This window comes from Apodemus sylvaticus, chromosome 17, assembly GCF_947179515.1.
Source record: "Apodemus sylvaticus chromosome 17, mApoSyl1.1, whole genome shotgun sequence".
NCBI lineage: Eukaryota > Metazoa > Chordata > Mammalia > Rodentia > Muridae > Apodemus > Apodemus sylvaticus.
In genome coordinates, this window is record NC_067488.1 from 55,057,188 (window position 1) to 55,068,452 (window position 11,265).

General features: G+C 52.8%; 1 protein-coding gene across 1 annotated transcript in view; it reads left to right on the top strand.

Moving 5' to 3' along the window:
• Tbc1d22a (TBC1 domain family member 22A) overlaps nucleotides 1-11,016 on the top strand; it is a 290,169-nt gene extending 279,153 nt beyond the window's left edge. The window contains exon 13 of the mRNA XM_052160274.1: nucleotides 9,337-11,016. Coding sequence (XP_052016234.1) covers nucleotides 9,337-9,465 — 129 coding nt within the window. The 3' untranslated portion in view covers nucleotides 9,466-11,016. The remainder of the gene's footprint in view (nucleotides 1-9,336) is intronic.
• Nucleotides 11,017-11,265: the final 249 nt, after the last annotated feature.

Sequence of the window (11,265 nt, forward strand, 5' to 3'; positions counted from 1 at the left end):
AGGGGTGGACATTTTATTGCTAAAGAAATTTAAATATGGGAAAACGGAAGGCATGGTTGAGAGAATAGCACCTTGATTTGGCAAGCAGACAGATTTATTCAGCCATTGATTACTAGTCAGAGGTTGAGCCTGGGGTCAGTCAGCTGGAAGTGCATCATTAAGACCACCACCTTCACCAGGGCAAGGGGCAGCTCACTGCCAACAGGACTGGGCCTAGAATCACCTAGAAGACTGGTGAGGTGTACCCTTTGAGTGGCACTGTGAGGGTGTTCTCAAAACTAGTTAACTAAGGGGAGCCCCGCTCTGGCTGTGGGCCGCAGCATCCCACTGACTGATAGAGAAAAGGAGAAATGCAGTGAACACCGGCCCCGCTCTGCTTCCTGGCTATGAAAGCAAGGGCTGCTTTGCTCTGCTGTGCCAAACCCTCTGAAGCCACGAGTAAAATAAATCCTTCCTTTATTGAGTTGTTTGTCTCAGTTGTTCGCAGCAGTAAGAGAAATACCTGAGGTGATCTGTATGCATGTGTGCACACAGGCCTGGGACCTCGGTCACACCGGCAGAGTTGTCTCAGGTTCTCTGCTCTCAGCCAGGACTCAGGCTCACTCTCTCCATTTCTCCCCAGGACTGGGGTGCGTGCACTTGTTATGTAGAATGTGCACACCAACCTTGGGTACCTCATGGGCATGGAGCTTGCCAAGGGAGGCTGGTGGCACAAGCTCCAGAAATCTTGCTTCCCCAGCACTGGGCTTTCAAGCACACACCACATGTCCTGTGTTCCTGTTGTTGCTTTTAATGTGGGTGCTAGGGGTCCGACCAGGTTCTCATGCTTGGGCAATAGATACTCGCCTACCGAGCTGAGCCATCTCTCTAGCTCAGGGGTTGTTTTTGAGAACTGTTCTTGCCGGCTAAGTGGGCTCATACCTTGCGAGTTTGTGTCAGGTTTGCCAGGCTGTCATCTCCAGTCCATTTTGGAGCACACCTCTTCACTCGCCTCCTGTTTCTATAAACCTTCTCTTCCTGTCTTTTGCCAGTTTGTTTCAGAGTGTCACTAATCATCCACACACACATACCACACACACTCACTTCCATTTTACATATGTGCCTAACACAAGATGTTTCATGTTGACTGTGGCACAGCCCCAGCAATGCAGTACAGAGGGATGCAAATGTCCCCCCTGCCTTCTGCTTGAGGTCTGGGCTGGAGCGGAGCTGTGACCTGTGGCTTCCCAAGCTCAGGGTTTGCAGATTCTTTAGAGGCTGCGACCAGAGTGGGGAGTCATGAGCCAGAGACAGCTACTGAGGCACAGATTGGCCTCAGGGCAGCAGAGAGCATGGAAGTCTATGTCCCAGAGCCAGGTGCAGACATGCCCCTGCCCTGCTCTTTGTCCCTTCTTATCTCAGATCCCAGATTCCATGTTCTGCTCTGTAAAGGGGCTGTGTGAGGGCTCATATAGCCAGCGCTGTGGGAATGAGAACTCAGAGCAGGCAGCCCCTTAATAAAGCCTGTGCATTGTGCTTCATGGTGTCCTGTTTGTCCCCTGCTCTGCCCTGAGGAGGGGAGTATAGTCTGTGGTCATCAACGCTCATTGTGAAGGTGACAAGGAAACTGAGTTGGTTCCTGGGACCCGTCTCTGCATGGCTGGTTCTGGGTCACCTCCCTCCTGTTTGGAGGGGTGCTTTTTCCTCACTTGTATATCTGGGTGGCCCTCAAAGGGACAATGTATAGGACTCTGATTGTCTCCTGCTGCCTCCTAAGCAGCCTAAGAGGACAAGCTGGACAATTCTTTACCAGGTATATAGAGTGCCTTCCACACGCTCACCCTCCCTTCCCCGCCCCTCCCCTTCCCTCAACCAGCCTCTCTGTGCCTCAGTTTCCTCATCTTAAAAGATTAATAAGTTGGGAGAAAGGATTCAAGAACCCAAGAAATTCTGTGCTCTGTCCCGCATGTCACCAGCAGTGGCCCAGATGGCACTGGCCTTCTTTCCGGGCAGAGGACGGGGGAGCTCCTTGCAGCATCTCCAGCTCTTGAGGGTTTACGGCCGACACACAGCTGAGCCTAGCAGGATGGGGGTGGGTTAGATCAATGAACCCTGCTCCCTGCCTTGTGTGTCAGGATGGAGGCCCCTCCTTCATCTTTCCCAGTTAGGGAGGAAGGCAATGAAAAGAGACAAGCAGGCCCTTTTAGCCCTGTCCTGATTAATTTATTCATCCTTGCGTGTTGGCAATTTGTAAACCTCAGGCTTGAGTGGCTTTAAGCAGATCTGTGTGTTCTCTGCAGCGCAGGAGCTGCTGATAAGCTTGGCCTCCACAGCCATGGTCTGTGTGCACACAGGCCCCGGGTGCCAGGAGGCAGCATGGCTCTGGGCAGAGCCACTCAGGATAGCCATTGCCCACGCGCTTACCTTTCTTTTCCCAGATAGGGTTTTCGTATATGGCCCAGGCTGGACTTGAACTTGGATTGTTTCCACCTCAGCCCTCAGCTGCTGGAGCTATAAACATGTGCTAAACATCTGGTGCCATTTAGAGGATGGAAAGGGAAGGAGGGACAAGAAGAGTGTGGTGGCCATTCTTGGCTATCAACCTGACTACATCTGGAATTAACTAAAACCCAAGCAGCTGTGTATACTGTGAGGGAACAGTATTTTTAATTAAATCATCTGCAGTGGGAAGAGCCACCTTTAGTCTGGGCCACACCTTCTGCTGGCAGCCTATAGAAAGGACTAGTAAGAAGGAAGCTTGCATTCTACCTGCCTGCTCTCCCTGGCAAGCCTCCTCCTTCCCTGGCATTAGAGCCGACTAAATCCCATGTCCATATATATTCTGTAAGTTCTGCGCCTCTGGAGAGCCCCGAGTAATGCAGGCAGGTAGCCAGGGTTCCGTCTGTGCAGTCCCTCTGGGTCTACTATCTGTGCATGACACGGAAGCAGAAGCAGGGTGGAGAGCAAGGGAGTGGTGGTCGGTATGTCTGAAAATGCCATAATGAAACCTGTCTTATAATGCTAACTGAAGCTTTAATGTAATTAAGTCTAACAAACCTCTGTATTTAGTACAGCAAGGCCAAAATGCTATCACTGTAACCTGCATGCCATATAGAATGACTGAAGAGAATCTTTGCCTCCTTCTGTCTGTACCCACCATCCAAAGTTATTCAGGTTCTGACAGCAGCACATATTAGCTAGAGCCCCATTTCTGTCCCGTGGCTCACCACAGCCAGGCAGGCACGCCGCTCAGTTATATCTATTGGCTTCTTTAAACACAATCTCTATTTGTTTCCTGACTCCCCGTCACTGCAGGGCTGGCCCAGGGTAAGGTACAGTCCTCAGTCTGACTAAATTCCCAATGAATGAATAATGTGTCCTTCCCACTGTTTGCTGGACAACAGTGTGATATCCCACACTGCCCAGGCTTTCTTCCTGTCCATATAAATAGAGGGCCTCTGTAGGCAGGGACCCTGTCAGAGGACCTGACAAGAAGGGTCCAGTATACACCAGACATGACCCCTCTAGAAGTCAGGCCACCCTTGACTCAAAGTGGGCCTTCTATTTAGTATTTGCTAATGTATGCCATTTTGAAAAGGTAAGAAAGTGCAGGCAGGTGGTTTGGGGTTTTGTTTTTTTAAGAGCCTACCTTATTCCCTATCTCCACCGGTCCCGTCGGGTCCAGTCACACATGCCTATGAATCCATGTGGCCACACAGAAAGGCAGCTTGCAGGCATACTCCCAGTACACCCCTAGCCGAGGACAGAACACTGCCCCAGAACATGCAGGCCCAGGAGTTCGCATAACAACTGGCTTGTTGTGACCCTGGCAGCTAGCTGTGGCCAGTACGGCCTGGACACAACAGCTCTGTCCCACTGGTCTAGATCTTTGCTTGTCCAGGGTCTTTATAGCTGTGGGGGTCCTGAACTGCTACCTTTCTCCTCAACCCTCCTGTGGGAAGCATCCAGTTGGAAGGTGCAGGGGTGGTGGGCCCTACATCTAACTCTGCCTGGTCACAGGCCCAGTCCTCTGCCTTCTTCTCTTCACCTCAGTCCTGAAGCAGAGGCTGGGTGTACCCTGCATCTCCTCCACCCTCTCTCCCTCTCTAGTTTGTTCCAGTGTACCCGGACTAGAATCCAGTGGTCCTGGTCATGCCATGAGGGGCAGGGCCACACTGATGGTACCTTTCAGGGCTGTGCACAATTTGGCTTTTGTATAGGAGACCTTGTGCCTGGCGCCTGGTGTCCATGCCCCTAGTACAGACAGGCAGTGGCCCTCCAGCCAACCCAGGCATATCGGCATAGAAGGGTCATATGAACTGCCACCAGGCCCAGTAGGTCTTGTACAAGGTTCTTTGTATAGGAACACTGCCCTTCTGCAGCCCAAGTGCACCTGCCCTGAAGGTCTGCTGGGCTTTCCCCAGGACAGGGTGCAGTGGGGTGGGGTAGGGTTGGGTAGAGTGAGGAGCTTTTCCCATTTTATTCTCTTAGCAGTTCCAGTGCCCTCCCTACCCAGTCAACCTTTGCAGGTGTTTTGATTAAATGCAGTTCATTTTGCATCTGGGTTGGAATTTGAAGAACAGGCTTAAGGAGGGTGAAGGACACCACCTTCTGCCTCTCAGTGGCCTCGGGAGCCCCAGGTGTGGTACAGACACTGGCAGGTGTGCCGGCTCAGTGGCTCCCTAGGGGGGTGGATCCTCCCCACAGCAGTGTCTCAGCCCCTGATGACAGTTCTTCCCATGGGACCTGCCTCGTCCCTGCCACATGCAGCACCCTCACAGGGAAGCAGGGCGCTGCTTTCCTCCATCTTTGAGCATCATGCCAAACAGATTTAAACCTGTCTGCTGGTTAAGGAGATGACTCACTTGATAAAGTACTGGTGGGGACCCAGGTTGGACCCCCACAACTTGTGTGAAAAAACTGAGTACAGTGGTGTATGCTTGTAGTTCCAACACAGGAGAGGCAGGCAGAGAGAGGGAACTTGTTCAGCAGCAGGTTTCTTCTTCCAAGCTGTACTGCTGAGAAGCTCCTGCTGTCCTTGAGGTGCAGACCACCTCACTAGTGACAGTTCCACTGCTTATCAGTGCAGGGCAGGCTGCTGTCACTGAACCTTTTACTGCAAGCATTCCGGGACCGTGTGCATACACTAGCAACCAACAGGAGAGGTCTTGGCACTGTCTCCATTTTACAGATGAGAAACAGAAGCAATAGAGGTTTGAGATTTGCCCAGAGTCACACAGCAACAAAGGCAGGAGTGGTGTTTGGCCGTTTGCCTAGCACTTGTAAGCATCAACTCCCTATACTGCCTGGTCTCCTGACTCATTGACCGTGCATGGCCATGGGGCAAATTTGAGGAACCAGCAGACATGTGGAGCTGCTGATGGAACAGCGTCCGGGCAGGACTGTGCGATTCGGTGAGGTTGGTGTGGCCAGAGCCTGGATGAAAATCCATTGACCTCTGACTCCAAGATCCTTCCTCCCCGTCCTCCATCACTGTTGCCTCAGCTTTCAGAGTCTGTGGGTAGTGGGCCTAAGAGGGACCAAGAATGTAAGCAGGTCACCACATTGTCCTTTAGGGAGGGCCTTGTGCACAGAAGACACTGCAAAGTGCTGACTCTCTGGAGACATAAGCTCTTCATCAAGGCGCAGACAGAGACAGTTTCTTTGTAACCCCATCTCTTGGAACCTACCCAAGGACCTCATGTCAGCATGGCATGTCGACGAGGGCATCGCTTAGTACTTCACGCAGAGCAGGGTGAAACAGCCTGGCTTTGGGGGCTTGAGTCAGCATCTTCAAAAGGGCCCATGCCCAAGGGGAGTCACCGTGCACTCTGACCAGGCTACCTGGTAAAACAGAAACTGTCTGGAACCATAGTGCCCTGCTGCTGGGAACCCATAGTGCCCAGAACAAGGCCATGGCTGGGGTGCTAAGCTGCTGTCCATCTAGGATGTCTACCTGGGTTGCATCATGTTGTGGATTTGGTCTAATGCTAGATTATGTTGAGTCCCCAAAATTGTATGAGAATTCACTGAGGGTCCCTGTCCCCAGTTGGTTTTGATTGGTAAATAAAGTTGCTGGGGGCCAGTGGCTGGGCAGGGAGACAGAGGTGGGCCTTTAGGATTCCTGGACAAGGGACTGGGGGAGGAAGAGGAGGAGGAGCTAGAGCCTCCATGCCCAGAAGGAGTAGCTGCTGTACCCGAGAAGTAAAGGAGAGAGAGACAGCCAACATGTCAGAGCCAGGAAGCGCAGCCCCAGGCCCCCAGGCCCCCCAAGCCCCTAGACTGGGTCTAGGGCAACAAAGATGGAATATAGATTTTAGTAAGTAAAATTCACATCGGAGGGGAAGTGTTAGCCACGTGGAGGGTTTGGATGGCCCAGGCATTGAGCTGTTTAAGACTTATTAAAATAGAAGGCTCCGTGTCTGTGTCTTTCATTTGGGAACCCAGAACAGGTGAATGCACCAGCATCAGGCCGATTTGAGTAGGAATTGACAACTGCAACTGTGCCATGGGCATTAGTATGTCTCTGGAGTTCCACAGGTGACCACAATCCACAAAGCATGCTCATGGCTGAGAAGCACTGACCCACAGGGCATGCAGTGGATTGTCACTTTTGGTTCCTCACTGACCACAGACCCCACAGGGGCCCTCCTTTGTTCGATGTAAGACAAGGCTAGCTGAGAAGGGCAGGTGTGTAACACCTCACGGTGGCTTTCCACAGGGCCAGCGTCAGAAGAGAAACCTCCCTTTATGTTCGCAGCCACTAGTGTGTCGTAACACGGGTTTGGTTCTGGAGTTAAGGCAGAAGGCTCAAGAGCTACCTGCAGAGTTCTGACATAGGCTCTATGGAGAGACATCCAGTCACTGTAGTCATGCAATACAGAGCTGTCCCCTGACAGCCGCGGCCTCTATATCATGCCAGCAATGGCTTCATGAGTTACCGCTAGCCTTGTGTACCGTATTCATGGGACAACAGTCTCTAATAAATGCATCATGTTTTCAGATAGGAGATGCCGCTGCCTGCTGCAGCAGGTAGACAAGCCTTTTTAAAAAGAAATCTGTATTTAAGGCCGTGTTTGTCTGTGTTCTTTGCCTGCCTTAAAGGTCACCTGGATAGATTTTTCCTTCTTTAGCATTGCAGGCCGTGAAGAGCCGGGCATTTCCATTCTCCCTCCATCCAGTGAACCTGGGGGACTAAATTAGATTCTGAAATTGAGTGTGCAGTGGAGTCGGTAAGTTACCGTAATGGGAGGGTATTGCTTCTCACCTTGCAAGTAGCGAGGTCATGATAATATGAAGCGAAGTGGATTAAAAATAAAACCAAAGGTATTTATTTATGACCTGCTCAGAATTGGATTGGCATCCGTGTAAGTTGCATCTAATGGTGGAAGACAGGAGATTGATGTTGATGTGTCCCCGAGGACATGCTGCCAGGGAGATCTGCTCCCTGAATTCAATTTAAAGGCCCACAGAAAGTATCCAAAATGCACCGGAAATAGGGGTGGGGAGCAACAGTAAGCGGCGATTACAGAGCGTCCTGGCACGCGGCTCCTGTGATTGGGGTATACAGCCCTGGGCTGCTGGAGGCTCCCTCCTCCCTGGGTTGGACATGATGGGGGCAGAGCCGAGCCTGGGCTACTGTCCTGAGTACCACTGTGGCCTCTCCTGGTTCCACCCATAGTGATTGTGCTGTCCTGCTCCACCTTAGTGGGCAGCTCTGGCCCTTCTGTGGCATTTAAGGGGGTTCTGGAAGCTTGGTGGGCCAGTCCGGCAGCTGCCATGGATCGGGGACCAGGCCCACTGGGCAGGACTCTTGAGGCCAGCTGGTCTCTGTCTCTAATTAGCTGTCTGGAGCCAGGGCATGGTGGCTTCAGGGCCCAAGTCCTCTACAGCTAGTGTGCAGAACCATTGGAAAGGAGTGTGCTGCTTCCTGGAGGGGTGGCTGAGGTCGCACCCATTCCTCTTTGGAAACTCCTCTGCAGGAAACTGTCATAACCACACACACCTCTAAGTCCCGTGTCTGCATAATTCTTCTTGGTATTGAAGTCTCCAGGACCCTCCCAGTACTTGATAAAGTCCCTAGAGTTGCTTTATGTGAGCCATCATCTGATAGGAGAGGTCAGGCTGTCACTGCCATGATTTGGGGGGGGGGGGTGTCACCTGCATCGTACCATGGTACCCCAAGACCATGGCAGTGTTCTCCCTCCCATCACAGGCCTCAGATGTTGTCAGTAACTCACTGTGTAGATACTGTCTATCCTTGGGCCTCTTAGCTCTCAGACATCCCTGAGCCTGCCGGGGTGTTCCCACATCCCCACTCTGAGACACGGCTCAGTGCATGCCTGGGGTGCTGGGTGAAGCAGAGGAGCTGTAGCATGGAAATTCCAAAGCAGGGCTTCTTATCCCTTGTGCCAGCACTATTGAGTGACAGTGGCAGGAACTATCCAGTGTGTACTCAGCCTGCACTCAGTGTGCACCCAGTGTGTGCAGTGTGCATATATACTGTGTGCAATGTCAGCTGTGTGCCCACTGTGTGAATTGGGTGTGTACTGTATGCCCTGTGTGCAGTGCACGTTTATTGTATTCAGTACATGCCCAGTGTATTCAGTGTGTTCTGCTGTGTGCCCACTGTGTGCGGTGTGCCTGGTGTGTTCGTGTGCGCCTGTCTGATGCTGGGCATGTCCTTGTGGTCCATGTATCATCCCACTGGCTGGCAGGCCAATCATGCTGTGTTTACAAATAGGTCTTTGGACTTCTAGGTGGCACGAATCATTGTCTCCAGGTTCTCAGCAAGGTATCTTGTTGTCCAGTCTCCCAATGTCAGAACCTGTTACCTTTGCTTTGGGAAGAGTATGGGAGAGAGGTGACTTTGTTGGGGACCTCCGTGCTGGCTCTGCCCTGTGGTACAAGCGCATTGCAGAGGCCTGAGGTGGTCACCTGTACAGGAGGAAGTGTGTGTCTCTGGCAGTTAGGAAGAGGCCCTGTGTCATTCTCTGCTTTCGGAGAGGCTTTTGGCTCTCAGAATTCTCCTGCAGCCTGGCCCATGGAGACTTGCTGGCCATGGGGACAACTGATACTATCTCACTTGGAGTGACAGAGGGTTGAGATAAAAGGGTCCCAACTGAAGTATGAGGAAGACCCACTGTCTGGCTTCTCAGATGCTGAGCTGGGTGGCAGATAAGACTGTAAAAGCCAGAGTCTGGCTGGGTGGAATTGAAGGCCGAGCGAGTAGGAGGGGCCACAACAGCTGAGGGCACCGCCCCAAGCTTCCCCTGCTGCTGGCGCTCTCCTAGGCATGTGCGCTTGGGACCTGGCCTGCAGCCTGGACTCCCCCTAACTGTCTCTCTCTCCCCACAGGAGTTGCTGCTCTTCCTCCAGAACCTGCCTACTGCCCGCTGGGATGACCAGGACGTCAGCCTGCTGCTGGCTGAGGCCTATCGCCTCAAGTTTGCCTTTGCAGACGCCCCCAATCACTACAAGAAGTGAGCCTGGGGCCCGTGGCAGTGGCCTCACCCTGGGGATAGCATCCCCTCCCTGCCTGGGCAGTTGCTAGCCTCTGGACTGCTCCTTTCTTGGTGCGACTTAGCAGAATGGGCCCCAGCATGGTCCAGGGCTGGCAGGATAGGCAGTCTGGCTTGACAAGATACCAAAGAGAGCCCAGGAGAGAATCCTAGCTTCAGAAGCTCAGTGGCCAGGAGAGTCCCTCACCCTGGCCCTACCTTGCCAAATGCCCTCCCCACAGCCCCCAGTCCAGACAGCCAAGAGGACGTTGCCCTCAGAGAGCCCTGCTGTACGTACAAGTGCCAGGTAGAGGTGGGCAGCCATCTCAAGCCTGCTCTCAGTTGCACAAATCTATTCTGTCAAGTAAAAGAATAAAGTCCAGGAAAAATGCCGAGCATGACTTAGGCTGAACTAGGGTTTCTGCACACAGAGCCTTTAATGGCCACCGTGTTTAGGTTTGACTTGGTTTAAACAGGGCTAGATCAGGAGTTGGATCCTGGGAGACTGTGGAACAAGAAGAGGCCAGGGCAGGCTGAGGCTTCTCACGGTCACCTTACTTTCTGTCTTTAATTTCCCCACTCCCAGTCCTTGTGGGGAGAAGGGTCAAAGAACCCCCAGGTAGGCAGGGGGCTTTGTGAGGACCCCAGAGATTGTCTTGTGGGCCCAAACTTGGCCACAACAGGGCAGGAATTAGTGGTTCCATAGTCCCAGCCTTGTCTAGGGAGGTTCTTCCTACCACCACCTGGATGGCGATAGCCAGGAGCCGCTGGGCTGGCATCTCTTCATGCCCTACTGCCCCTTTCCAGGTCTGCTGGGTTGGAGCCTCTCGCTGGGCTTCTCCAGGGCCCCCAGGCTGGCTCCCCACACGGATATCCCACATATGCCCCCCAGGTTGCCTGGCTTCCATGATGTGGGATCCCCAAGGACCACCTGTAGGGCAAGAGAGCCTTAGACTCCTAGAGCAGACTCCTGTCCTCAGTCACCCACTGCAGCCCACTCTCTGACCTGCCCCTTCTTCAGAAGCAGCACACCACTGCCCAGGCACTAGGACTCTGCCCAGAGGCTGTGGAGAAGACATAGGGAAGATGTGTGCCTGCTTCTGTTCAGATCATCCTGGGTCAGAAGGGGCGTGACATCAGCAGAGTGCTGTGCAGGCAATCCAATGTCCTGTATCAGCAGAGGGACATGCTCCTTCAGACCAGTGCCTGTCCTGGGTGAGAGGCACCCAGTTATAAGGAGAGCTGCCTCCGTGGCTCTGTGGAGAAGCGCCATCTTTCCTGATCCTTCCATGGTGCAGATCACCCCTCAGCCAGACGGTTAGGCCCTAAAGATCTGCCCCATGGTGTTTTTTATGAGATGACAAGGACCCATGAGGTTAACTTAAGCCCTGAATGTATTTTTATGTGTGCAAATGCTTGACTGGGTGAACGAGACGCTGGAGACAGTCCTGTGTCTGAGCCCACGAGCTGAGCCGGGCAGGATGTGTGCTTTGAATGTGATGTGTTGGAAACACGAATAAAGATGCTTCGTATGGCCTGTGGTGTTCTTATTGCATTTATTTGGGGGTGGATGGGGTGTGGGTGTGCCTGTGCCATGGTCCAAATGTGGCGGTCAGAGCACAGCTTGCTGGAGCCTATTTTCTTCACCTTGCCAGCCCTATGGTCTTGACTCACTCTTCAAAACCTAGGCCCTGTCCCAACACTGAGCCTCGTGCTCTGGGCCTCGTCTTGATCACAGCAGTACTGCGACCCTGCTGGCATGCTTGGGACCTCAGAAGAGGAAGGA